The 22,969-nt window shown below is 57.1% G+C and overlaps 7 protein-coding genes across 7 annotated transcripts; 3 read left to right on the forward strand and 4 right to left on the reverse strand.

The window, feature by feature from the left end:
* Positions 1 to 612: 612 nt before the first annotated feature.
* On the forward strand, positions 613 to 2,587 carry VDAG_02303 (riboflavin transporter MCH5; the record flags this gene model as incomplete). Its single annotated transcript, XM_009658332.1, has 5 exons — positions 613 to 673; positions 960 to 1,223; positions 1,289 to 1,322; positions 1,398 to 1,980; positions 2,036 to 2,587. 5 exons carry the CDS (start codon positions 613 to 615, stop codon positions 2,585 to 2,587), a joined length of 1,494 nt encoding a protein of 497 aa, XP_009656627.1.
* A 632-nt stretch (positions 2,588 to 3,219) lies between these two features.
* On the reverse strand, positions 3,220 to 4,781 carry VDAG_02304 (aminopeptidase Y; the record flags this gene model as incomplete). Its single annotated transcript, XM_009658333.1, has 2 exons — positions 3,220 to 4,582; positions 4,663 to 4,781. 2 exons carry the CDS (start codon positions 4,779 to 4,781, stop codon positions 3,220 to 3,222), a joined length of 1,482 nt encoding a protein of 493 aa, XP_009656628.1.
* An 828-nt stretch (positions 4,782 to 5,609) lies between these two features.
* VDAG_02305 (activator of C kinase protein) lies at positions 5,610 to 8,614 on the reverse strand (the record flags this gene model as incomplete). Its single annotated transcript, XM_009658334.1, has 5 exons — positions 5,610 to 5,621; positions 5,687 to 5,867; positions 5,928 to 8,312; positions 8,356 to 8,496; positions 8,532 to 8,614. 5 exons carry the CDS (start codon positions 8,612 to 8,614, stop codon positions 5,610 to 5,612), a joined length of 2,802 nt encoding a protein of 933 aa, XP_009656629.1.
* Positions 8,615 to 10,025: 1,411 nt separating this feature from the next.
* On the reverse strand, positions 10,026 to 10,647 carry VDAG_02306 (uncharacterized protein; the record flags this gene model as incomplete). The annotated part of the gene is made up of 2 exons (XM_009658335.1): positions 10,026 to 10,311; positions 10,628 to 10,647. The coding sequence occupies 2 exons, from the start codon at positions 10,645 to 10,647 to the stop codon at positions 10,026 to 10,028; spliced, it is 306 nt and encodes a 101-aa protein (XP_009656630.1).
* Positions 10,648 to 11,779: 1,132 nt separating this feature from the next.
* Positions 11,780 to 12,726, forward strand: VDAG_02307 (26S proteasome regulatory subunit rpn12; the record flags this gene model as incomplete). Its single annotated transcript, XM_009658336.1, has 2 exons — positions 11,780 to 12,328; positions 12,415 to 12,726. 2 exons carry the CDS (start codon positions 11,780 to 11,782, stop codon positions 12,724 to 12,726), a joined length of 861 nt encoding a protein of 286 aa, XP_009656631.1.
* Positions 12,727 to 13,171: 445 nt separating this feature from the next.
* On the reverse strand, positions 13,172 to 17,133 carry VDAG_02308 (coatomer subunit alpha; the record flags this gene model as incomplete). The annotated part of the gene is made up of 6 exons (XM_009658337.1): positions 13,172 to 13,414; positions 13,471 to 14,562; positions 14,678 to 16,536; positions 16,591 to 16,910; positions 16,991 to 17,040; positions 17,101 to 17,133. The coding sequence occupies 6 exons, from the start codon at positions 17,131 to 17,133 to the stop codon at positions 13,172 to 13,174; spliced, it is 3,597 nt and encodes a 1,198-aa protein (XP_009656632.1).
* A 738-nt stretch (positions 17,134 to 17,871) lies between these two features.
* VDAG_02309 (UDP-glucose:glycoprotein glucosyltransferase) lies at positions 17,872 to 22,392 on the forward strand (the record flags this gene model as incomplete). The annotated part of the gene is made up of 5 exons (XM_009658338.1): positions 17,872 to 18,005; positions 18,067 to 19,240; positions 19,292 to 19,836; positions 19,904 to 20,099; positions 20,122 to 22,392. The coding sequence occupies 5 exons, from the start codon at positions 17,872 to 17,874 to the stop codon at positions 22,390 to 22,392; spliced, it is 4,320 nt and encodes a 1,439-aa protein (XP_009656633.1).
* Between the last annotated feature and the right edge of the window lie 577 nt (positions 22,393 to 22,969).

Raw genomic sequence — 22,969 nt, forward strand, 5'->3', positions numbered from 1 at the left:
CGTCAGCGACTTATTAGGCTGCATGAGGATGCGGCTGCCTCGCATATGAATCGTCAAGTGAAAGGGAAGGCGTGTTGAGATGGTTGTCGATTACTCGAGACGTTTGCTTTGTTACGATGTTACGATATATGGCATGCGTTTTTTGGGCTGGGGGTTAATGATGGATTGGCCTTCTGGGCGGAGTTGTGTGTCTCGTGCCTGATGTAATAGGGAAGACTAAAGCATAAAGCACAAAGCACATGGCGTGGTCAAGGGGCAGATTTTACCTTGCTAGAAATACTTACACGTCCAGTGGATTGGTTCTTGGTGCACAGCGAAGCCTATACGCTCTTAGATGTAAGCCATGGGTGGCCACAAGTGTCATGTGACGGTCGGGATTTGAAAGGGTACTCGGCTTCGGCTTGCCAATCGACTGGCCGTGCGAGATCGGAGAGTTCATGACAGGCCGGCGGTCAGAGTGCAACGCTACGTGGTCGGCCGTTGCAACGGAGTTGGCCGGGGCCTTGACAATCGACGCTACTTCAGTGGTGGAACGGGCGAAGGACGGGATTAACGCGGGGGCACGTCACAGGGCGCTCTTCAAAATCCGGGGCTGCGTTTGTCATCAACACGATGACTGGGCAAGTCGAGGGGATTGATGACTCGATTGGGAAGGCTTGCCAGGTTTACCTAGGTAAGTCAGTACCCTACCAAGAGCAAGATGGCTAGGCATAGTTAGTTTAAATACCTATAGAGGGGCCCACCGCTGGTGTTGTCATCGTTGTGATCTGGGAGTTCAACTTTGAGTCGACCTGCATTGATCGTACCATCCGTCGGTGGCGTCTACAATTGACGTCCAGGGCCATCTTTATTTTCTACGACAGTGTCATTGAATAGCGGGACGAGCCTGTTTTTTGCCGAGAGTATCACGTCACACTATTGAACCTCGGCGACGATGATGAATGCCACAACGTCATCAGAGCCATCCAGCGACATCGAGAAGCTGGAGCACTTCCCGACAGATGGTTCAGATTCAGAAGCCAAGCAGATCAAGACCGAAAGACAGAGAGCAGACGCATCCAGCAATGCCACCAGTGATGGAGAAGGAGAGGTTGACCAGCGTGATGACGATGAGAACCACCAGACGACCAGCATCGCGAGCCGCGTCCTTAGTCGGATGACTTCCCGCTCAAGCGTTGCACCTGGACCGCCGCCTGATGGAGGTTTCACCGCATGGATGTGTGGTAGGTGATACCGTTCTCATGCCAACCTGCTTGCAGTAGATCCTGACGATCGTGTCTTTCCGCAGTCCTCAGTGGGCACCTCGTCATCATGAACACTTGGTATGATGCTCTCCCTCTTCCCTTGGTCTTATTTACCATTGTATGAGAAGATTCGACTGACTGACCTCGACCTAGGGGTGTCATCAACTCTTTTGGTGTTTTTCAACCGCACTACACGTCGACTCTGAACCGTGCACCGTCTGACATCTCCTGGATCGGCTCATTCGAGATCTTTCTGCTCTTCTTCATCGGCACCTTTACCGGCCGCTTGACCGATGCGGGATTCTTCCGCCCCCTTTTTGCCACGGGCTCCGTGCTCGTGGTGGCCGGCACCTTTGCCACGTCGTTCTGCACACAGTACTGGCAGTTCTTCCTGGCGCAGGGTGTCTGCATGGGTCTCGGCAATGGATTCTTGTTCTGCCCGTGCCTGGCTCTGCTTGCGACGTATTTTCAGAAGAGGCGAGCGCTGGCGATCGGTATCTCGGCGTGCGGCAGCGCGACGGGCGGCCTGGTGTTTCCCAGCATCGTCAGGGAACTGCTGCCGCGGATCGGGTTCGGTTGGACGATGCGGGTCATTGGGTTCATCCAGCTGGCCACCATGCTCGTGAGCTTCTTCTTCCTCAAACCGCGGATCGCTCCGCGCAAGGCCGGCAAGTTGGTGGAGTGGGCGGCCTTTGCAGAGCTCGAGTACACGTTTTACGCCTTGGGGTCCTTCCTCGTGAGTTTCTCCTCCTCAGACCCTCCTCTCGGCATACTCATACATGTCACTGCAGTGCTTCATGGGGGTCTACTTTGCCTTTTTCTACCTCGCCTCCTACTCGCGCGACATTCAGGGCCTGTCCTACATCAACTCGCTCAACCTCCTCCTGCTCCTCAACGGCATCGGCGTCATCGGCCGGCTGCTGCCCAACTACGTCGCCGACACGCTCGGCACCCTCAACATGTTCATCCCCATGGCCGGCATCAGCTCGCTGCTGGCCTTCTCGTGGATGGCCGTGTCGTCCGAGCCGGGCCTCTACGCCTGGGCCGTCTTCTACGGCATCGCCGCCGGCGGCATCCAGAGCCTGTTCCCCGCCGGGCTGAGCGCGCTGACGGCGGACCCGCGCAAGCAGGGCACGCGCATGGGCATGGTCTTTACGATTGTCAGCTTTGCCGTGCTGACGGGGCCACCTATCGCGGGGGCCGTCATCGACGCCACGGGCGGGCGGTACGTGGGCGCGCAGGCCTTTGCGGGGAGCTGCATGGCCCTCGGCATGGGGGGCTTGATGGCGGCACGGGAGGTCAAGAGGCGGAAACTCGGCAGGGGGGTTTGGGCCAAGGTGTGAGTGAAGGACAAGCCCGTCGGACCACTTTCTAGAGGACGAAATAAAAGCGAATGCAATGTTCGTTTGCTTGAAGAGAAGCAGGGGCTTTATAAATAGTGCCAACCAGCAAGCAGCTCCAACGCTACCTGATATTCGGACACATCAGGTTCGGGGACGTGGATGCATAGTGAGGACTCTGCCTAGCCACACTTGCATTTGATTATTTGGTGAGCGTGATTTGGATAGGGCCTATCCCTGAAGTCCCACGCTTTTGATTGAAGAGTTGCTCTACATCAATGACCGGGACTCGAAACTCTTCACCTGCCGGCTGGTCCCACGCTCATTCGCGAAGGCTTCACTCAATGACGCGTGCAATGTGTTGTCTCGTACATTCCCTTGCGCGGCCGTTTGCCGTACTGCTCCAGGAAAGGGGGGCTCCTCGCGCCAGTGGACGGACCATGAGCTGAAACGCAAAGCAGAGCGTCATTTCACACAAGCACATGATCAAGACCTCGTTGACAACAGCTTGCTATAACTACATCGTCGCATCATCACTCATCAACCGTCCATACACCAATAGTCCCGTGTTCTACACCTCGCTCACCCAACCTTCCGGTAAACTCCCATCTTCATTCACAAACCGAACATCTAATCTAGATGATGTCGTGGTCGCACGCCTTCATGCTCTCCAGGTGCACATGCAGGCCCTCGTCGCGAATCTCCCTCATGGCCGCAAACGACGTAGAGTTGACCAGCGTCTTGGGCACGAGCTCGACGCCGTCCGTCGCCAGAACGCTAATGACGTGGGCCGCGGCCTTGGCGTTGGTGAAGAGCGTCTCAGGGTTGGGGTTTTCAATGTTGTCGCACGCCTGGTGGTAGCAAGCGTCCTGCTCGGCACCCGTGCCCGTGAAGAGGCCGCCAACGGGCTTCTTGATGACCTGCTGGAAGGGAACGTAATCGGTGCCGCCCGTGAGACCGACGGGGCGCGTCTCGACACCCTCGGACTCAAAGTGGTCGAGGAAGAGCTTCTCAATAGCCTCCGAGCCGGGGGCGCCGCCGGGACCGACATCGGCACCGTCGCCGTCAAAGACGCCAAAGAAGCCGCGCGAGACCATGTCAAAGTTGACGTAGAGAAGCAGGTCATCAACCTCGGCCGAGGTCATGTTGTTTACGTAAAACTTGCTGCCCCAGAGGCCGTTCTCCTCGGCACCCCACCACGCGAACCGCACCTTGAGATTGGTCGAGAAGCGCGACAGGGCCTTGGCGAGCTCGAGAATGAGGGTCGTGCCGGAGCCGTCATCGTTGATGCCGGGCCCGGCTTGGACAGAGTCGAGATGCGCGCCGACCATGACGACGTTGCTCGCGTCGCCACCCTTGGTCTCTGCAATGACGTTCTGCGTGATGCGCTCTTCAATGAGCTGCGTGATCTGGAAGTGCGCCGTGACAGCCTCGCCCGCGTCGAGGCGCGCCTTGATGGCACGGCCAGGACCCTGATCAATCAGCAGGGCGGGAACATACTCGACGGGGTTGGGCAGCGAGAGCGAGCCGGCCGTCAGCTGGGCCGGGTCCGAGTTGTAAATGGCGACGGCAACGGCGCCGGCGGCAGCAGCAGCCTTGAGCTTGCCAGCAAAGGTGGTCTGGTCGGGGCACACGCCACGCTCGACGAGGACGATCTTGCCCTTGGCGTCAATGTTCTGCGCAGCGTAGTTGGCGGCCGCACAGCCAGCGGGCCCTGTAGGCGCGTGCACAATGGGCAGGTCGACACCCTCGGCACTCGTGCTAGGCGAGTAGGTCAGGCCGACGGAGCGGAAGACCTCGCCGTCAACGGAGAACTCCTTGGCCGTCGTCTCGACAAACAGGGCAGGGAAATCCTGCTTTCTAATCTCGAAGCCCTTGAGCTTCTCGAGCTCGCCGTAGATGTAGTCGACTGAGGCTGCGTAGCCGGGAAAGCCGAAGGCGCGGTGACCGCCGTTGGCGTAGGCAATGTCATTGAGCACCTCGAGGTTCTTCATCAAGCTGGAACGGGGTGAGTTAGCTTGCCTGGGCCTTGCAGCAGAGACTCTCAACGACGCCGGGAGTAGGGGCAGGGCGCATACGCATCGGACTTGATGAGCTCCTGAAGCTTGTCCGAGTCAACGGGCGGGTGGCAGGGCTTCGTCTGCGCGGCGACGACGGGCAGAAGCGCCGCCGCCAAAGGAGCGTTGGTGAACTTCATGGTAGCAAGACCGTGAGAATTGCTCTTGCGCTGGAGATTGGTGCTGATGGAACCACGGTGATAGACGCAGCATCGACCTGGGCATCATGTCTTTCTTATTTGAGCAGCTGCAAGCCTGCCATCCCCGCAGCCCTCCCGTGTTGTCTCGCCACCCCACCTGCTGCCCATGGTGAACATTGAGCTGGCGCATTTGTTGCTGATCGTTTTTTTGACAAGCTCGGGCAACGGTGAAGATCGAGTTCAAATCGGGAAGGTCGTCATGCCGCCGCCAGAAGACCCCGCAGCTCGAGCTGCCGCCCGCGGCCCAGCCCCGAGTCAGCGTTGCATGCCAAGTGGTCCCTCGAACCACAGCATCGAGGGACCTCATCCACAGTGACACCAAACGCCAACATCGCCTGCCCCATCCGGCCGCTAGAAGCAGAAAGCGTCCAGCCTCCCGCTGCCCATCGCCCGCCTCCCGCGAAGGTTTGCGAAGGTTTTCGCCTCAGCAGTTAACCCGAACCACCACCCCCGTTCGGGCACACTGCAGCCACCCATCACCCCAAGCCATCTCTGCGCAGGTACTGTGAGTGTCGCATCTCTAATAACATTCACGAACACGAACAACGAGTCAAAATTGGGTCGTAAGAATCCATCCACTTTCTTCATGCGCCTCATAATGGCTGGTTCCCTCCCGACCTGCCCATGCCTCGGCTCCTCCCATGTTTCGCCTTTCATCTGCGTGTCGACGAAAACCAACCTATGGTATGTTGTTTGCTCGAACATGCGAAATCCTTCACTGCTGCTGTCTGGTATCCGTTGTCTCATCCGTCATATAATGCATCGCCTCTACATGAGGATCTGAATAGGAGAGATGCAAGGTTAGCAAGCTTTTCCATCGTGGGCGCCGTGACCTCGCAACTTACACATTGGTCGTCGCCTTTGCCCTGGGGAATACCCATCTCCTCAAATGTCGCAGGGCCTTGGCCCGGCTGCTTACCCGGCTTGGCCTGTGCAGGGGCCGGTGGTCGTGGTTGCGCCCCCGGCGGTGCACTCCCAGTCCTACCCTCTAGGTCCGGTCGTCCCACGGGAGGTCGCCCACCCGCACTGGGGCCTGTCGATACCCGGGATGCACTCGCTGGGCTGCCGACCGGCATCGAATCGTACCTTTCCGGTCGACCTCCCGGGCCAACCGCTGTCGAAGCAGGGCGTGAAGATGTCCGCGCTCCATATTCGCGACCGGGCTGTGGGTGCGATGACAGATTCGGCTGGCTGTAGTTGTTCGGCGCGCCAGGGGCAGGCCCAGGACCGGCACCGTAGCCACCGCCACCGCCACCGCCGTACGGACTCTGTGGTTGCGGCTTGTTGTTGTAACCCACGGGCGGCTGTTGTTTGCTGAGCTTATTGACAGCCGGGTTGCTGGCAGGACCTCCACCGCTGCCACCCCCATATGGCTGTGCCGTTGACGGGCGCTGCATATCCTGGCGGCCGTAACCACCGGGGCCAGGGCTTGGCTGTCTATATCCTCCGCCCGCAGGGCCAGGGCTCGGCTGTCTGTAGCCTCCAGGCCCCTGGGCGGGCCGGCCGCGGGGGTCGCCGCCAGTTGGTGCCAGGTTCGCCATCGACTGCGAACCGCGTATGCCCTCGTTGCCGTAAGGGTGTCTTCCACCGGAGACATCCGTCGCACTCGGGCGAATGCCAAAGGCGCTCATGGGTCGGTCAGCGTGGGGCCCGGAGGCAGAGCGGAGGTTCCCAGCGCTAAGATGCCTTGAGGCCATGTCGTCATCGGGGTATGGTGCCGTAGACGGTGATCGGCCGCCGTAGTTGAGCGGCGCGGGCCTGTCATCTTCAGGATATGGCGCGGCTGACTTTGGACGCATAGCCAAGCCTGTGTCGAGGTTGACGCCGAATGCAGGCGTCCTGGCGACCTGAACAGACGCGCGAGAAGGATCAGGAAAGTCTAGACCATCCTGGACCAGCGTCGGATGCTGTCCAGGTGAAGGTTGAGGCGAAACTCGAGGAGACGGCCGGTCGATTGGCGTCGTCGGCGCACTCTCCGTGACAGTCGGCATCGCCTTGCTGGGTTGTTGTTGTTTGAAGCGGTCTGGTCTCTTGCCGCGCTGTGAGCCGTGAGTCGACTTAATTCTGGTCAATGTGGTCGTCTCGTGGTCTTGTTTGGTAAGGGCCTTGGACTCGCTGAGGGAGTCGAGACGGCCAACGGCATCCTTGTTGCCATGTTCTGCAGCTAGCTCGTACCAATGACGAGCTTGGCGGAGATCTTTGGAAACGTGGATGCCGATTTCGTGGTAGTAGCCCATGGCAAACTCGCCAGTGGGCAGCTTGGCCACAGCGGCATCATGAGCATACTTGTAGGCCAGCTGCTCGTTCTTGTTGAAAACGCCCTCGTAGCCAAAGAGAAACCACCTGCTGACGCCGAGCGAGGCCTCGGGCTGGCCCTGTTGCGCGGCCAGGCCGTAGTAGTGGATGGAGTAGGCTGGCTTGAAGTCGCATCCCAGCTGGCACAGCTCGTAAGCTTGGCCCATCTTCAGCTGCGCCTTGGCAAATCCCAAGTAAGCTGCCTTTTCCAGGTACATCTTGGCCAGTGACAGATCGAGGGGTAAGACTGCGTCGGGTATACTAATCTCGGGCAGCTCCCTCGACAGCAGCATGCCGTAAACGTAAGCACCTTGGGGCGCGTCCTCGTCCGCCGTGTCGGCAGCCTCGTTGATGAGCTGCAATCCCCTGTTGTAATCTTTGGGCTGACCGTGCTGACCCAGCAAACTCATCATGCCAAGACGGTAGGAGGCGGCAGAGTCCTTGTGGCGTAGGCCGACATAATAGTGCTCGACAGCTTGCACAAAGTCGTTGGAGCTCTCAAACAGCATACCCATGCGATATTCAGCACGGCCGTAGCCCAAAGCTGCAGCTCGTTTGTAGCCATTGTAGGCCTCCTTCTTGTCTTGACGAACGCCAAACTTGCCGAATTCGTGCCATTTCGCCTTGATGAACATGGCTTCAGGATGATCCTGCCCTGCGAGGTAGTCGACGATGCTAACGGCATCTAGTCGCAGAGTGTGCTCAACCTTGGGGGTCTGGGGGCGGGGTTGGCCATCTGCTTCCCTGACGGCAGCCTCTTGCAGGATCTCGACCCATGAGAGGGTGTCGCGCGCCCATGACAGCTGCATGGAGACATTGTTCGAGTGCAGAACATGCTCGCGAGCTTTCCATAGAATGCCCTCCTTGTCTTCGTCGCTTGGCGGGATATTCTCCCCCTTCACTTTTGGGAAGGGGGAGAAGGAGGGGGCGTCGCCAGTGTGCGACATGGTGGCGGTCTTGCCTGGGGTGTTGCTCGGCAGAGCGGTATAATCGTCGTCAGCAGTCTTTCCGTACGCGTTGGCGGGAGGGCCTCGAAGCGAAGACTGTCGCTGCGGGTGATTGCTGTAGAGGCTGGAGGGGGAGTTGTCGTCGTTTGCCGGTCGGGGGGCTTCGCGTGCTTCAAGTTCCATGCGCTGAAGGTCGTCTTGCATGTTCTGAGGGACCTGCGGCGTTATGCTGTAGGGAGAAGAAATGCAATGTCAGCGGGCAGCATGCAAACCGGTGGACGGAGGTGGCAGCGCGCGCAGGCCGCGAGACGAGGGGTCGCCAAAACCGGACGTTCTGAGGGATTCCCCCGCCAAGTGCAGATTTTGAGGCGGTCCGCTGTGAAAGGCAAAGGCACAACGAGTGAGGCGGGGCCCTCGTGCGGAGAGGTATCAGAAGAGTCAGACGTACCGCTGGGGGGAGGGCGCGACGACCTCAGGCATGTAATAGTCATCGAAGCCGCTGGGAACAAATGTTGCGCCGAGCTGGGGCATATTGGGTGCGGATGCGTGAGACTGCGACAGGTTTTGAGGCTGAGGCAGGAGGTCTGCATAAATAGAAATAGCGTCAGCGGGGGGCGGATGCTCAGTCGTTGGCCGCTGGGTGCCTGGATCGGTGGAGGAACGGAGTGGTCCTGCGTAGGTGGTGGGCGGACAGGCACTACACTGACGGTGGTTGGTGCTGGTGAGCGGCGGATGGGAGCCAGGAGAGTGCTTGTCAGGAGGGCCCTGTCAGAAGTGGGAACGGGGTGGCAGTCGACCAGAGTGAGACTATCGAACGGTCGACCGGCTTCGCGCAGCGTTTGTAGACAGGGGCTTGCTTCTGCCACCACGCTTGAGATGGCTCGAGTGAGCGTTGTTGGGTTAAGGGGCTGAGGGGGTGCGAGGGGAACGAGAGCGGGAACGAGGAATGCGATCGGATGCGGGGGCTTCATCAACACAATGCATCGGAGCGAGCAAGGCCCATCTTGTAGTTGAAGGCGGGGAGGGGCGGAGGAGGCCCCTAGGAGAGGCCCCTAGGAGAGGCCCATTCGAGAGGAGAGGAGCCGCCTGGCGTCTTCGCAATTCATGGGACCCTCGATGCCTGTCAAAATGGCACGCAAAGCCGTGCTACCCTGCTCAGGCACCAAAGGTCAGGTCGGGCAGGGCACGAAATGGAGACGTTCAAAGGCTGTTTCGCAACGGAGCTGCGGCTTGCCAAGGGGAAGCCCACTGTTCCTGGGCGGCTCGTTGAAACATGCGAAAGCGCGTACTGGCAGAGGTAGGGTCACAGTCAACTGAATGAGTGACCCATTGTTGGTGGCTGACCCAGCTTAGCTGTGGATGTGGAAACTGCTGCGCCCTGCCTGACGAACGCAAGCCCCTTTATCGAAGTTGCTAAATCGGAATTGCCTTCTTCGGGACTCAGTTGGTGGGTGATAGTAGCATTCGGCCGATAGGTGCCATCGTGTTGGTTTCCGCGGGCCGGCCGGTAGCTGATGTTGTGTTCTGCGATTGCGTTGCATGCCGCGTCTCGCAGGCAAGGATGCAGGCCTCTGCGCCGTACCTAGCGAGTCACCTAGGTGCCGTAGGTAGGGGTTGGGTGGGTTTTCTGTGCCAGGGTGGCCATTGTTCAAGCGCTACTCGCTTGGTTGCCTTTTCTATCAACCATGCCAGAACGACACACTCGTGTCCATCACCAAGGTAGGATTGCCTGGCTAACCTCGTCGGTCGCAAGGCACGAGCAACTCATACAGTGAAAACAGGCGACAGGGCTTCCAAACAGGTTCACGTACAAAATACTGAGGAAATAGCCAACTTACTGTTCGATGATGGGGAGCGCTGGGCGTGGGCGTGGCCCCGGGTCGAGATGGTTGGTGTTGCCGCAGGCACATCGCTGTAGCCATTGCGAACATACAGCGGTCTATTATTGTAGGCCATGTTGGCCGTGGGAGTCCAGCTTGCCGTCTCCGTCTTGCCAGCGGGCTGGTGGCTCAAAGTGCAAGGCGGCAGAGGTCGAGCACATCAAGAAACGTATGCGTGCCTTGGTTGCCAACGATGGGCTTGAGATGACGATGGCGATGGCGATGGCGATGGCGATGACGATGACGATGGTGATGGTGATGGGGTGTGCAGTCGAAGACGATGATGATATGGACGTTGTAAATGGGAGGTCGTCCGTGTGGGAGGCAGGCAGTCTCGTGTGCGACAGCCTTGAAGAAGTGGGCAGGAGAACAGGCCGTCTTCGTCAGGTGCCGCAAGACAAGAAGACGGCAGTAGGCACTATGGCGGACAGACCAATCTGAGTGATCTCGAGAAGGTGCGCCGCAGGTCACCAGGTCGAGCAACTGTCAGCAGCGCTGGCAGTAGCAGCAGCAGCAGCAACAAGCAGTAAGTGCCCTCGGATCGAAAGGGGTTCAGTCGTCTTTTTAGTTTCCGTCGTCTCCGGCGCTCAGTCAAGCACCTCAAAGTAAGGTACCTCCCCATTTGCTTATCCTTCACTCAATGCTACCCCTAGCACCTACCTACCTAGGTACCCAGGAATACATTGTGACCCAACCCTCCGACAATGCCAATCATGTCTGCCTTTTTATCTGACTTGCGCTTGGACCGACACCCCTGCCCTCTTCCACAAACTTGCATCCATGTAATGATCGGTATGGTCATGGACTCATGATGCCCTCAAACGTCAAAACCGAATCCGGGGTTACAACATCCCTGCTGGCCAATGGTGTGCTGCGTCGCCCGACCCTCGTTATTTCGACAGGCCAGCCTATATAAACGCTGCATGTCGGATTGCTTTAGGCGTATTTTCGCCGAGCTTCGCCACGCCTCCCCGCGGTGGCTCCCTACCTTGCAGACACTGGTCTGCATCGGTGTGTCCTGGTAAGAGTTCTATTGTTGGCAACAAAGAAGGTTCAGGGGCTTTTCCAGCATCCACATTCACCAATATCAAGTCATAGACCTTTAAGGTCGTCCTTTATGAGCACCTGTCACCAGCCCCTGGAGTTCTTCTGTTCGACTGGATGCAATGCACAGTTGCCCACAGTCAAATGTTGCCACACGGCAGTCTACTGAAAAATACCACACTGAAACACAGAAGTTGAGCCGTTCCAGTCGCCTGTAAACGAGTCCTGCCATGGTCGTGTCGCTGTACAGTACCTGTCCCCAAAGTTTGTCTAGTCTTCGGCAAGGCTGCCTTGCCTGAAGGATCTGCCGTTCGGAATCTGCCTGGTTTCACGTCACCTGCAGAATCACGCGAAACCATTGAACGCCTTCACGGCCACAGAGAGGACTAGCGGATATGCTCTCGTGCAAGGGTGGTGGCATCTGGGGGATGGGGGATTGCAGTGCAGTGCATACATGTACATTATGCTCGTGGTATTATTATGTAACCTGCATGAGGCCTGTCATCCCACTGAAGCCACGTGACACAGTCTTGACTTTGTAATCGGTTCCGTCCACCCCCGGGGTGTCTCCCCCAATGACCAGCACGCACCTTCGTCAGCCTCTCAGCAGCCTAGGTACGGTCAGTGACGGCAAGACAATATCACGACAACACATCATCAAGCTCAATCACGACCATCACGGCCACCAACGAGACCTCCCAGCGCACAAGACGCCTGAAATAACTCCATCGCAACCACACGGCCCATCAATACCATCCGAACACGGCTCACCATGGCCGAACGCGCCCTCCAACAGATCCTCTCCCAGCTCCAGGCCCAAGGGTCCTCCCTCTCCTACGCCGATGCCTCCGCTCAACTGTCCAAAGCCAAGCTGGCGCTCCTCAAGCTCAACGCCCTGACACCGTCCCCCACGACCCCCGCCGCCCATCTCGCTCTGGCCCGCGATCTCTACGAGAAGGGCGCCCTGGCCTCCATCCGCGCCCGCAACCCCGACGCCTTCACCCGCTACGTTCACCAGCTCCAGCCCTTCTACGACCTCGGACCGGACGCCCTGCGGCCCAACCCCGCCGAGCGCAACAAGATCACGGGCCTCTACATGCTCCTTCTCCTGACGCAGGGCCGCTACGCCGAGTTCCACTCGGAGCTCGAGAGCCTCGCCACCCGCGACGGCGGCGGTGACGCCGAGGCCGTCGAGGGCGACCGCTACCTCGGCTACCCCATCCGCCTCGAGCGCTGGCTCATGGAGGGCAGCTACGACCGTGTCTGGAAGGCCATGAAGAGCCGGGAGGTGCCCTGCGAGGAGTACTCTGTCTTTTCCGAGGTGAGCCCACATCGCCCCCCCTTACATTACAAACTGTGTCCCTTTCGCCCCCCCCCTGTTCTTTGCTCTTGCGTCGCGGCGGATAGCAACCAACGGACATGAAGACTGACACGCTGCAGATTCTCACCTCCCAGATCCGCTCCGAGATTGCGTCCAGCAGCGAGCGCGCCTACCCCAGCCTGCCCATCAGCTCCACAAAGTCCCTCCTCTTCCTCGACTCGGAGGGGGCCGTCGTCGAGTTCGCCAAGCACCGCGGCTGGCTCATCCGCGACGGCAACATTTACTTCCCCGACACGGCCGAGGCGTCGGTCGAGGAGGGCGGCCAGCAGAAGGAGCTCAGCAAGATGGTCATCGAGAACACGTTGGGCTACGCACGAGAGCTGGAGACGATTGTGTAGAAGGGAAGCACGAGGTGGCGGCCCGACGGTGGACGGTAGACGTGGTTGTGTGTACTATTAATAAGACCGACAGAGGCGGGCAGGAATACAGGTTTCCGGGGGCGTCGCCAGGTTTTTTTTTTAAACTACCTTCATGATGCTTGCTTACTGCTGCTGTGCGTGAGCACCGGTCATACTTGATACTTGACCAGATATCTGTCGCAGAGACTCGTGTTCAATACTTGATCTGTCGATGCCTGGTGCCAGCTCGAGTCGCACAGCTACCCCACATCCGTCACGTTACGCAAGACCAGATTAACAATTCGACGTCGTTGCTGCTAGCTAATGACAAGACGCCCCGAAATCACTCGACACAGCAGTCGTCTCTAAGTAACTTTTCCCAGGGGGCCGTCCACTCCGAGTCGTTGCTTCGTCCATCAATTCATCCCCGGCCGCCTTAACTCTTTTATGCGAAAAGCTTCAACCCGCTACCATGCTTGCCAATCTCACAGACCTCGCATACCCTGCACACGCTTCCCTTGTACTTGCTGTGGTACTTGGAGCCGTCAAACGCACACTCCTCGTACGCCGTGCCGCTGTAGATTGGCGTGTGGCTGGCAGCGCAGACCTCGAATTCGGCAAACTGGTCAAACTCGAGTTCAATCGAGTCGTGGGGGCTACGCTCGCACTGAGCCTTGATCCTCTTGGCCTGTCATGCTGTCAGTTAAATACTCTCACGACCAGCTGGCAAACAACACTACTTACGTTCTCAATAATCTTGGTGGCGCCACCGTTGGCGATGATCCTATTCGCGAAGCTGAGTGCAGAACTGTAGTTCTTGTTCTTAACCGCCAGCTGCATGGCGCTCAGCAGTGCGAGTTGCCTGTGAGGAACCTCAATCTTGGGGATGGTGAAGTACGCCGATAGCTCCAGGCTGCGCTTGAGAAGCTCGGGGTTTTGCGACACGACATCGGGAGCGCCCAGCTCTCGGCGCCCGAGCTCGACCGCCATGGCGACGGCGTACTCACTGGCCGAGGTGATGAGCTTCTTAGCCTCAGCCACCTCGCTTTCACTCGAGACAGCGTTTACGAGGATGGTGTGCAGGATGCCCTTGAAAATCTTGAGGCCCTGCTCCAGCTTGTTCGTTTTCATCGAATCGTAGCCCTTTTGCAGGTCGTTTGTGGCAAGGAATTCTAGATCGCGTGGCACAATGGGAAGAACCTTCCTTGGGTCCGTCTCCTCGACGGTGCGACGCACATAGTTGACGAGAGGAGGCAAACCTGCCGATGCGGGCAGGTATGTTTTGGAGGACCGGTATACTTCGAGGAACCGAGGCTTCAAGGGCGCAAAGTTGACGGCACCGACCTGCCGGTTGAGTAGCTGCATCGCAGTCTCGTAAGAACCACCGGCGACGTGGTCCACAGCTAATGGCGAGTTGCGAGCCCAGAGATCGGCCTCGCTGCTAGCAGCACCCCCGGCGTCAGCGCTTTCAACGTTGACAAAGTCGCCCTCGACTTCGGGAACGACATCGTCGCCCATGTCCCAGCCGGCAGCGTCCTCATCGTCATCGGCATCAATTAGGTTGTCATTGCGTTTGGCAGTGCTGTCACCTGCTTCATCAAGACCAAACTCGTCCACTCGGGCTGTGGCATCCTCCAGAGCGCCGCCAGCGGGGTCGTTAAGCGCAGTTTCGAAGATCGACTGTGAGGTTGGCTTGGTGGGCCAGTTGGCTTTGTAGGTTGGCACGACCGGCTTTGGGGGCGACAAAGGCTCTCCAATTGAAGGCATGGTGAGCTGGTCTTCGGTAAGACCAGTCGCCTCGAGGATGCTCTGGCACTCCTCCTCTAGGCCGTGGGACTTCGCAGTCATGAACGCCAGAGGGTCAACGTGGGGTTAGTGAAGGTGATAATAAAGGAGGACTGGTGAACTCACAGAGGTCAATTTCCTTGAACATCTGGATTCTGTCCTCAACCTCGCCGAGGTACAGGGCGTTCTGGAAACGGGAAGTGAAGTCGCCACGGTGCTCCGCAATTTTGGCCATACGAGCCAACTTGGAGTGGTCACCTGTGGAAAGATACAAGAAGGACAGCTTGTCGAACTGCTTGAGCTTCTGGTAGCACATCTCCACGATCTGGTGGTTTCCATGGGAGAGAGCCTCAGTGCTCAAACGCGTCCAGAGCTTGGGTCGATCCAGTTCCTTGGCCACCTCGACAGCAACATCAAGGTTACCACACTCGATCGCGAGTTCGAATCGGGTGGCAGGGTCCTCGACAAACTGCAGGGCAATATCTGGATACCCCTTCTTTTGCAGGTACGAGATGATAGATTGGCCCACAAGACTCGAGTTCTTGATGATGTGAAGCATCTCCTCGTAGTTCCTCTTCACAAGAGCAAGCTTAAAGCGGTACTCAGTAGGATCGATTTGCAGAACCTTAGGTTTGGCAGCACGATCCAAGCAGTACACGTTGCGACCCTTGACGCGGACGAGGTAGACAGTCTGGTCAAGTGTACGCACAATGCCATTGTCGCCATTCATCAAAGTGTACTTGATGTGGTTCAGAGTCGAGTAGAGAAGAACGCCAGTATCATCCCAGGTGGCACTCTTGATCCTGATGGTCTCGTGAAGGGTGCTGACCTGCTCGAGCGACTTGGTAACAATGGTCACGTTGTGCTTGCTGAGAAGTGCAGCATAGAGACCGTCATTAGACCACACAACGTACTTGACACCGGTGACGGCAAGCTCGGCGACACTCTTTTTCTGCTGAATGTCATAAAGGTGAACATGTGTGGGGTTGATGATCAGGAGGTTGCCGGTGCCGCCAAAGTAAATGTCAGTCGTACCAACAGGGGGCTTGAAAGACCGGGTGACATTGTTCGCGAGATCCTTGATGTCGATGGTCTGGGAGGCCACACTAAGAACCGCAAAGCGGTTTCTCGCGACAAAAATGGCAGAGTTTCCAGAGCCGCGCTTAGACTCGGTCGGTTCAATAGCACCAGAGCTATCCTTGGGTAGGCTGATAAGCTCGTAGGAGCCGCTGTCGGTTGTTGACGTGACTAGGACGGACCGCTCGGCAGGGTTATATGATATCGTTCGTGGAGGCGACCAAGGGCTGCCCAGCTTCTTGAGGGACAACAGAGTCGGGCTTTCGATGCTCTTCTGGAAATCAAAAGACTTGACGTGCTTCTCCTTGTTGATGTAGAAGAGGTTGTTCTGGTACACGGCTGAGGCCGGGCGCTCCCGTTCGAGCTTGAAGACCATCACGCCGTTATCGTGACCCGCCGCAAAGAGGTTGATCTCGGGATGGGCAGCAATGACCCAGAATCTATCGTTCTCGCGCTTGAAGGTCTGCACTGCTGTCCTCTTGTTGAGATCCCAAACCCGGACGGTCTTATCCTCTCCCACAGAGAGAATCAGATCCTGGTGGGGGTGGAAAAGACAACCCGAGGCGTTCTGGAAATGACCACGGCAGGTATCGACTTCCCAGGCTTTCGTTTCGCTCATGCGCCAGAGCTTGACAAGACGGTCGTCACCGGCGGACACAATGAGGGGCATTGTAGGGTGGAAGGCGACCCAGTTGACACCACGGTCGTGACCCTCGAGCACAAACTTGACAACAGCATCGGTGTTGCCGAACATGTCGGCCTGGTTCTGGTTCGCTCGGGCGACTTGGTCTTCAAATGTCATGGAGGTCGGGGCGGAGTGCTTCTTACGCAGGCCGGAAATGTCCCAGACACGGACGGACTGGTCGAGAGAGGCAGAGACGACGAGGTCCTCCTTGGGGTGAAACTGAGCGCACATGGTGTAGTGGTTGTGGCCCGTCATAGTGCAAACTGTTATGGAACGTTAGCATACGCGGTCGAGGATAGCGTGTGCGGAAGGTGTACTCAGGGAGCGATTCTGCCAGTTCCATATTCTAATCGTCTGGTCATCGGAAGAGGAGATGATCCACGGGAGCTCGTGGTGGAAGAAAACGGTGCGAACATAATCGAGATGACCGCTGAGGGTGAAGAGACAACGACGGGTCTGATACGACCAAACCTTGATCTTGTAGTCGTCACCGCCCGAGACGAAGAGGGGCTGGGTCTTGTGGAAGTCAATTCCGCGAACGGGGCCATCATGCTCCTCGAATCGGTCGATCAGAGTTCCCATGCGGTAGTCCCAGAGCTGGATCGTAGACGAATGGAGGGCGACGAGAATCCATGGCCTATGGAGCTATGTCAGCAGGGATGAATCGAAGGTCAAGTGAAGAGCGTCGCGCCCTAGATAGGGAGGCTGTGAACGTACCTCTTGGGGTGGAAGGCAATGCCCTTTGCGCGCGAAGACTTTGACTCGAACTACAATACAGTAAGTAAAGCGACCCCTGAGAAGATGCTGCATTGATGGATGCGATGTACCTTGGTCAACATGTTATTGCCCGAGGCCGACATTTTGGCGGGGAGGTGAAGCCGCAGCTTCGAGCATCCAGCGAAGCAACAAGTGGCACTTCAGGCAAGGCTCGGCGACGGCTTTCGATCGTGCCGGGGAGTGTTACGGCAGCTGCGGCAGGTTCGATGGCCGAGAAGGAGGTGGTAGGAGGAGAACGAAGGATGACGGTGTCCGGGTCGGTGATCGCGGGCTCAGGTATGTCGAAAGGCCACTTTCCTGAGGCTGCCTCAACCCCCTTAGCAGCAATTCGCTTCGTGGCCATCTGCTAAGGTGTGGGCATTGTGGGCCCAAGCCTGGCAAGGGGGGACGCTCAAGTGTTAATCCGATTCCGGGCACTGTAGCTCGCTCACCGCCCCTGTCACCCCTCCACAGATGCCACCTTTCTGCCGGGTCAGACCCCTGAGCAAGGGGTTGCGCTATACCTGATCTGAACAGCTCTTCCAGTAAAGGTGTTCAGATTGTGAAGCCGACGTCAACTTCGACTCGTCTGTGCTACGGACTTGATGCCCCTCATTCGCGCTTGCTGCTGGAGGGCTTGCGAACCAGATTACTCTACCTGTGCTACTTACCGTGTGGTATGACTGGGCCTACAAGCCTGACAGGACCTCGTCAATTCAAATCCTCCTCCCTTTGAAGCTTGGAACCACCAAGCTGTCGATACAGGGCGTGACCCACGAGGCCCGTACTCTACCTACCTAGGTACCTAGTTACCTACTCAACATACCTCGGGGAGCGGAACCATGACACTTCTCTGTCGATCGCCATTGGGGCTGGTTGCCATCTTTTGGGCAGCCGTCAACGTCTCGGCCGGGCCTTCGGTCAATGTACACATGCAAGCGGCCTTTCCGGCTGGTCCCTACCTCCTGGAACTTCTGTAAGGGACAACCCGTTGCCGGCCATGTTCTCAGCTCAAGCTAATGCAATCATTCGTTCAGGGAGACTGCTGCTGGCGAGAATGCTACGTCCTATTTCCCCATACTCGACCGCATTGCTAGCGGGCACTTCAAGGATTCATCTACCCACAAGGCGCTGTACGACGACTTCCTTCAGCTTCTACAGGATGACAACCATATCAACAGCCCTGATGCCTTGTCAACATTCAAGCTCGCGCTATCCATGAGGTTATCGGCACCACGTATCGAAGCCCATTATCAGTATTATGACACTGCTGTCGCGACACATGTAACTGGAGGAAAGCAGCAGGATTGTGAAATCTGGCTCCAGTTCGCGGGGTCCCAATACTGCTCTCCTACACTGGAGAACCCCGAAGCGAGGGTTTCCAGTATCGTTAAATTGCTTCCCTTCGACCGCGTGATAGGAACAGGCACCGACGTTGCTCTCTATGCAGACCCTGCGTCAAGCGCATTTGGTGCTTTCCATCAAGCATTAGCGCAAAAAGCACGGAACGGCGAGATCTCATACCGGCTTCGCTATCGCAGAGCTGTGGGCGCCCTGCAAGAACCATTACCCGTTAATGGTTATGGCGTTGAGCTTGCCTTGAAGAGGACTGACTACATTGTTATCGATGATCGTGAGGCTCAAACGGATGGCCCGCAGAAGTCCATCGCCACAGAGGTCGTCCTTGATAAGGAGGAGGAAGTCGCAGACCTCAAACCTCTTTCAACATCTGACTTGGCACCGTTGGGTCTTAAGGCTGCCTCTTTCATCACGCAAAGCCAAGATCCCTGGGACGCTTTGCTCAAACTGACACAAGACTTTCCCAAATTCTCTTCGTCGCTTGCTACCCACGAAGTGTCTGAGGACTTCTTGGCTGAGCATGACAAGAACCGCGCTGCAATGGCGCCCAGTGGTCTGAATGCTCTGTGGATGAATGGCGTGCAGCTTACTGAGCGCCAAATTGAGGCATTCACCTTGATCGATATGCTTCGTCGAGAGAGAAGGCTGATTGACAACATTCGGAACCTTGGACTGACCGGCCAGCAAGCTGCTTTGCTTCTGGGACATCCCAAAGTTGCCTCGGCGAAGAACGACGATGAGCCGCCGAGGTTTGATTGGCGTGACGAAATCGAAGAGGGCAAGGTCATCATTTGGCTCAACGACCTTGAGAAGGATGCCCGCTACAAAGACCTGCCCTCTGAATTAACCTCGGTAAGCAAAGACCTTTCATTGAGGAACCAGAAACCCGGCTGACGTTCGTAGCTGCTTCAACGCACATACCCTGGCCAATTGCCTTCGATTCGCCGGAACATATTTACCCTCGTTGTTCCGGTCGACTTAACCAGTCCTGAGGACGTGACTGTCATCAGCAATCTTTTCACTTTCGTGGAACGTCGGCTCCCGGTCCGCTTCGGCTTGGTTCCTTTGACGCCCAGTGATGACAAGGTCGCTCAGGCCAAGGCCGTGTATCACTTGATGCAAAACTATGGTCCCGAGGCTATGGTAGCCTACCTGCAACAGTCCGTTGAAGACGCGAAAATCTCCAGACCTGACCAGATCGTCTTTGATCGAGTTGTGGCCGAGTCCGTCGCTCTTCCCGAGGCATCTACTGCTTCCTTCGATGACGTGATGCAGTCCGAGGAGCAAGCGGAACGCATCAAGCTTGCTCAACACTGGGTCAAGCGCCTCAACGCTGGGACAACAATTCCACCGTTTTTCTTGGACGGCTTGCTGCTTCCTCGAGACAAGGGATGGCTCAGGACGATGAGCATGAAAATCGGCGGGGACCTTCAAACAATTTCAGCGAGGTATATACATGGGCCTTATTGAAGAAGACGAGTGGGTTCCCGGCCGCTTCCTCAAGGGCGCTCTCAGTCGTCGTAACAGCTACATCTTTCCTGAGGATGAGAAGTCCATCCAAATCCTTGACGTCAATAAGATTTATGCGGAACACGACAATCTCTTTTCTGCGGTCCCTGTCATTCAGGGCTATGCTGAGGCCACCAAGGAAACCTGGGCAGCCCTGACAATCGTTGGCGACCTCACAACGCAGGCCCGGAAGGGACTTGCTGTTCGCGGCGCTGCGATTTCAGCGTGCCAATCCCGGCATTCGTCTTGACATTGTGCACAATTCAGCCTCGACTACGACCGGGCCACTCATCAATGCCGCTCTGAGAAAGGAGGAGAGCGCTTTGACTGAAGTAGAGACCCCGGAGCAGCTGAAGGCCATACTCGATGCAGCTGAGACTGGGTCTGATGGGGACTATACGATCGCCCTCGCATCATTCTTGTCAGCCGCCACCATCGCACCTGGGGCCAACGCACTCATCCTCAACGGTCGAGTCATCGGTCCGATAACTGAGGACCTTCCTTTCGATGAGGATGACTTCCAGCTATTCCTTGAATCTGAGCAAACAGCCCGAATCCTCCCTGTGTATGCCGCGCTGGAAGATCTCAGCCTGGCGGATCGTCTATCTGGACCCCTTGCGGCTGCCAAGCTGACATCCATCACGGCACTTTCGACCATCTCGGATGTGCCTGAGGGCATTTTCGAGTCGGCCTCTACTGTGCGTGTGAATTCGTTTGAGGCTTGGGATTCAAAACACACTGCAATTGAGGTCGGAAACGCGGAGACAGCAAGCATTCATTTGACCGGTCTTCTGAACCCCGTCAGCGAGCAGGGTCAGCGGTGGGCTCCGATTCTCAAGGTTCTCTCTGAGCTTGATGGCGTCCATGTCAAGCTATTCCTCAACCCCAAAGAGGAGATTAGCGAGCTGCCGGTAAAGCGATTCTTCCGTTACGTCCTCGACTCCGCGCCGAGCTTTGACGAGTCGGGTAAGGTTCGCGCTCTAGGTGCCACATTCAAGGGTCTTCCGAGCGAGGCTCTGCTGACGACCGGCATGGACATCCCTCCTTCGTGGCTCGTGGCTCCCAAGGTCTGTGTTCACGACCCGGACAACATCAAGTTGAGCTCTATCAAAGGCGATGTGAACGTCATCTATCAACTCGAAAACATTCTCATCGAGGGTCACTCTCGCGAAGGCAAGGCTGGTCAGCCTCCTCGAGGTGCTCAAGTAGTCCTCGGCACGGAAAAGGAGCCGCTCCTAGCCGACACCATCATCATGGCGAACCTGGGGTACTTCCAGTTCAAGGCCAATCCCGGCTTCTACAACATCAACCTAAAGGATGGCAAAACAACTGAGATTTACACCATTGAAAGCATAGGCGCGCAAGGATGGGCGCCGGTGCCTGGCGATGAGGGCACCGAGGTCGCGCTGATGGACTTTCAGGGCACCACACTTTACCCCCGCTTAAAGCGCAAGCCTGGCCAGGAGAAGGCCGATGTACTGCAAGAAGACGAGGCAGAGGAGGATGGGGGTATTATCTCCCAAGGTCTCAAATTTGCTGAAAGCCTACTTGGTGGCTCCACCAAATCCCTCTCGGCGCAGGAACACGCCGACATTAACATCTTCTCCGTGGCCAGCGGTCATTTGTACGAGCGCATGTTGAACATCATGATGGTTAGTGTCATGAAGAACACGAAGCACACGGTCAAGTTCTGGTTCATCGAGCAGTTCCTATCGCCCTCGTTCAAAGATTTCATCCCTCACCTAGCAGAGGAGTACGGCTTCAAGTACGAAATGGTCACGTTCAAGTGGCCGCACTGGCTACGCCAGCAGAAGGAGAAGCAGCGCGAGATCTGGGGCTACAAGATTCTCTTCCTCGACGTCTTGTTCCCGCTGTCCCTCGACAAGGTCATCTTTGTCGATGCCGACCAGATCGTGCGCACTGACATGATGGACCTCGTCAACCACCCGCTCGAGGGCGATCCCTACGGCTTCACGCCCATGTGCGACTCGCGCACCGAGATGGAAGGCTTCCGCTTCTGGAAGCAGGGCTACTGGGCCAACTATCTCCGCGGCCAACCCTACCACATCTCGGCGCTCTACGTCGTCGACCTCCGCCGCTTCCGCGACCTCGCCGCCGGCGACCGCCTGCGCCAGCAGTACCACGCTCTCAGCGCCGACCCGAACAGCCTGGCGAACCTGGACCAGGACCTGCCGAACCACATGCAGTTCACCATTCCCATCCACAGCCTGCCGCAGGAGTGGCTCTGGTGCGAGACATGGTGCAGCGACGAGAGCCAGGCCGAGGCGAGGACGATCGATCTGTGCAACAACCCGCAGACGAAGGAGCCCAAGCTCGACCGCGCCAGGAGGCAGGTGCCCGAGTGGACCGTCTACGACGACGAGATTGCCGCGCTGGACCGCAGGAGGAGGGGCGTGCCCGAGGAGGTCATCGAGAAGAACCCCAAGAGCCGCACCTTGGAGGAGCCTAAGAGTACAGGCAAGGATGAGCTGTAGACAGGTCCATGGTGCAGTCTTGCGGCATGAGCTGGTTTCCTTTTTTTCTTTGGAGAAAAGACGAAGTCATGAAGAGAATAGGAAGTTGAAATAGACATGATTGACATCAAGCCTCGTGAATATTATATCAATCAAGGGGATTTGACCGATGAAACATGGACTCAAGTACACCATGCCTAAGATGAACTCACATCATACGCACATTTCGGAGATATTGTCGATTGAGCCTCCATGACTGGCACTGCCGGGTTCTCTGGACTGAGATAGCTTTTCCTGCCCACCGGGATACAGACTTCGGGTGGAATGGCTGATACGACGAAGAGAGGCACTAAACAATGCGCACACTCCACATTGACATACGAGATATAAAGTATATTGTCTACTCTAGCGAAATATGATATCAAGCAAACAGCGCCAAAACAAGGCATCCGGCCCCAAACTCCTCGCATGATGCATTTCAAACATGGCTCAAGGCTAAACGCTGTACACCAGTAAAGGAAAAAAACTGCCACTCGACGACTTGTTGACCCAAGACTCTCCAGCACGTCAAGCACCTCTAGTGCCATCTCTTCTTCAA

Source organism: Verticillium dahliae, genomic scaffold (genome assembly GCF_000150675.1).
Source record: "Verticillium dahliae VdLs.17 supercont1.3 genomic scaffold, whole genome shotgun sequence".
Lineage (NCBI taxonomy): Eukaryota > Fungi > Ascomycota > Sordariomycetes > Glomerellales > Plectosphaerellaceae > Verticillium > Verticillium dahliae.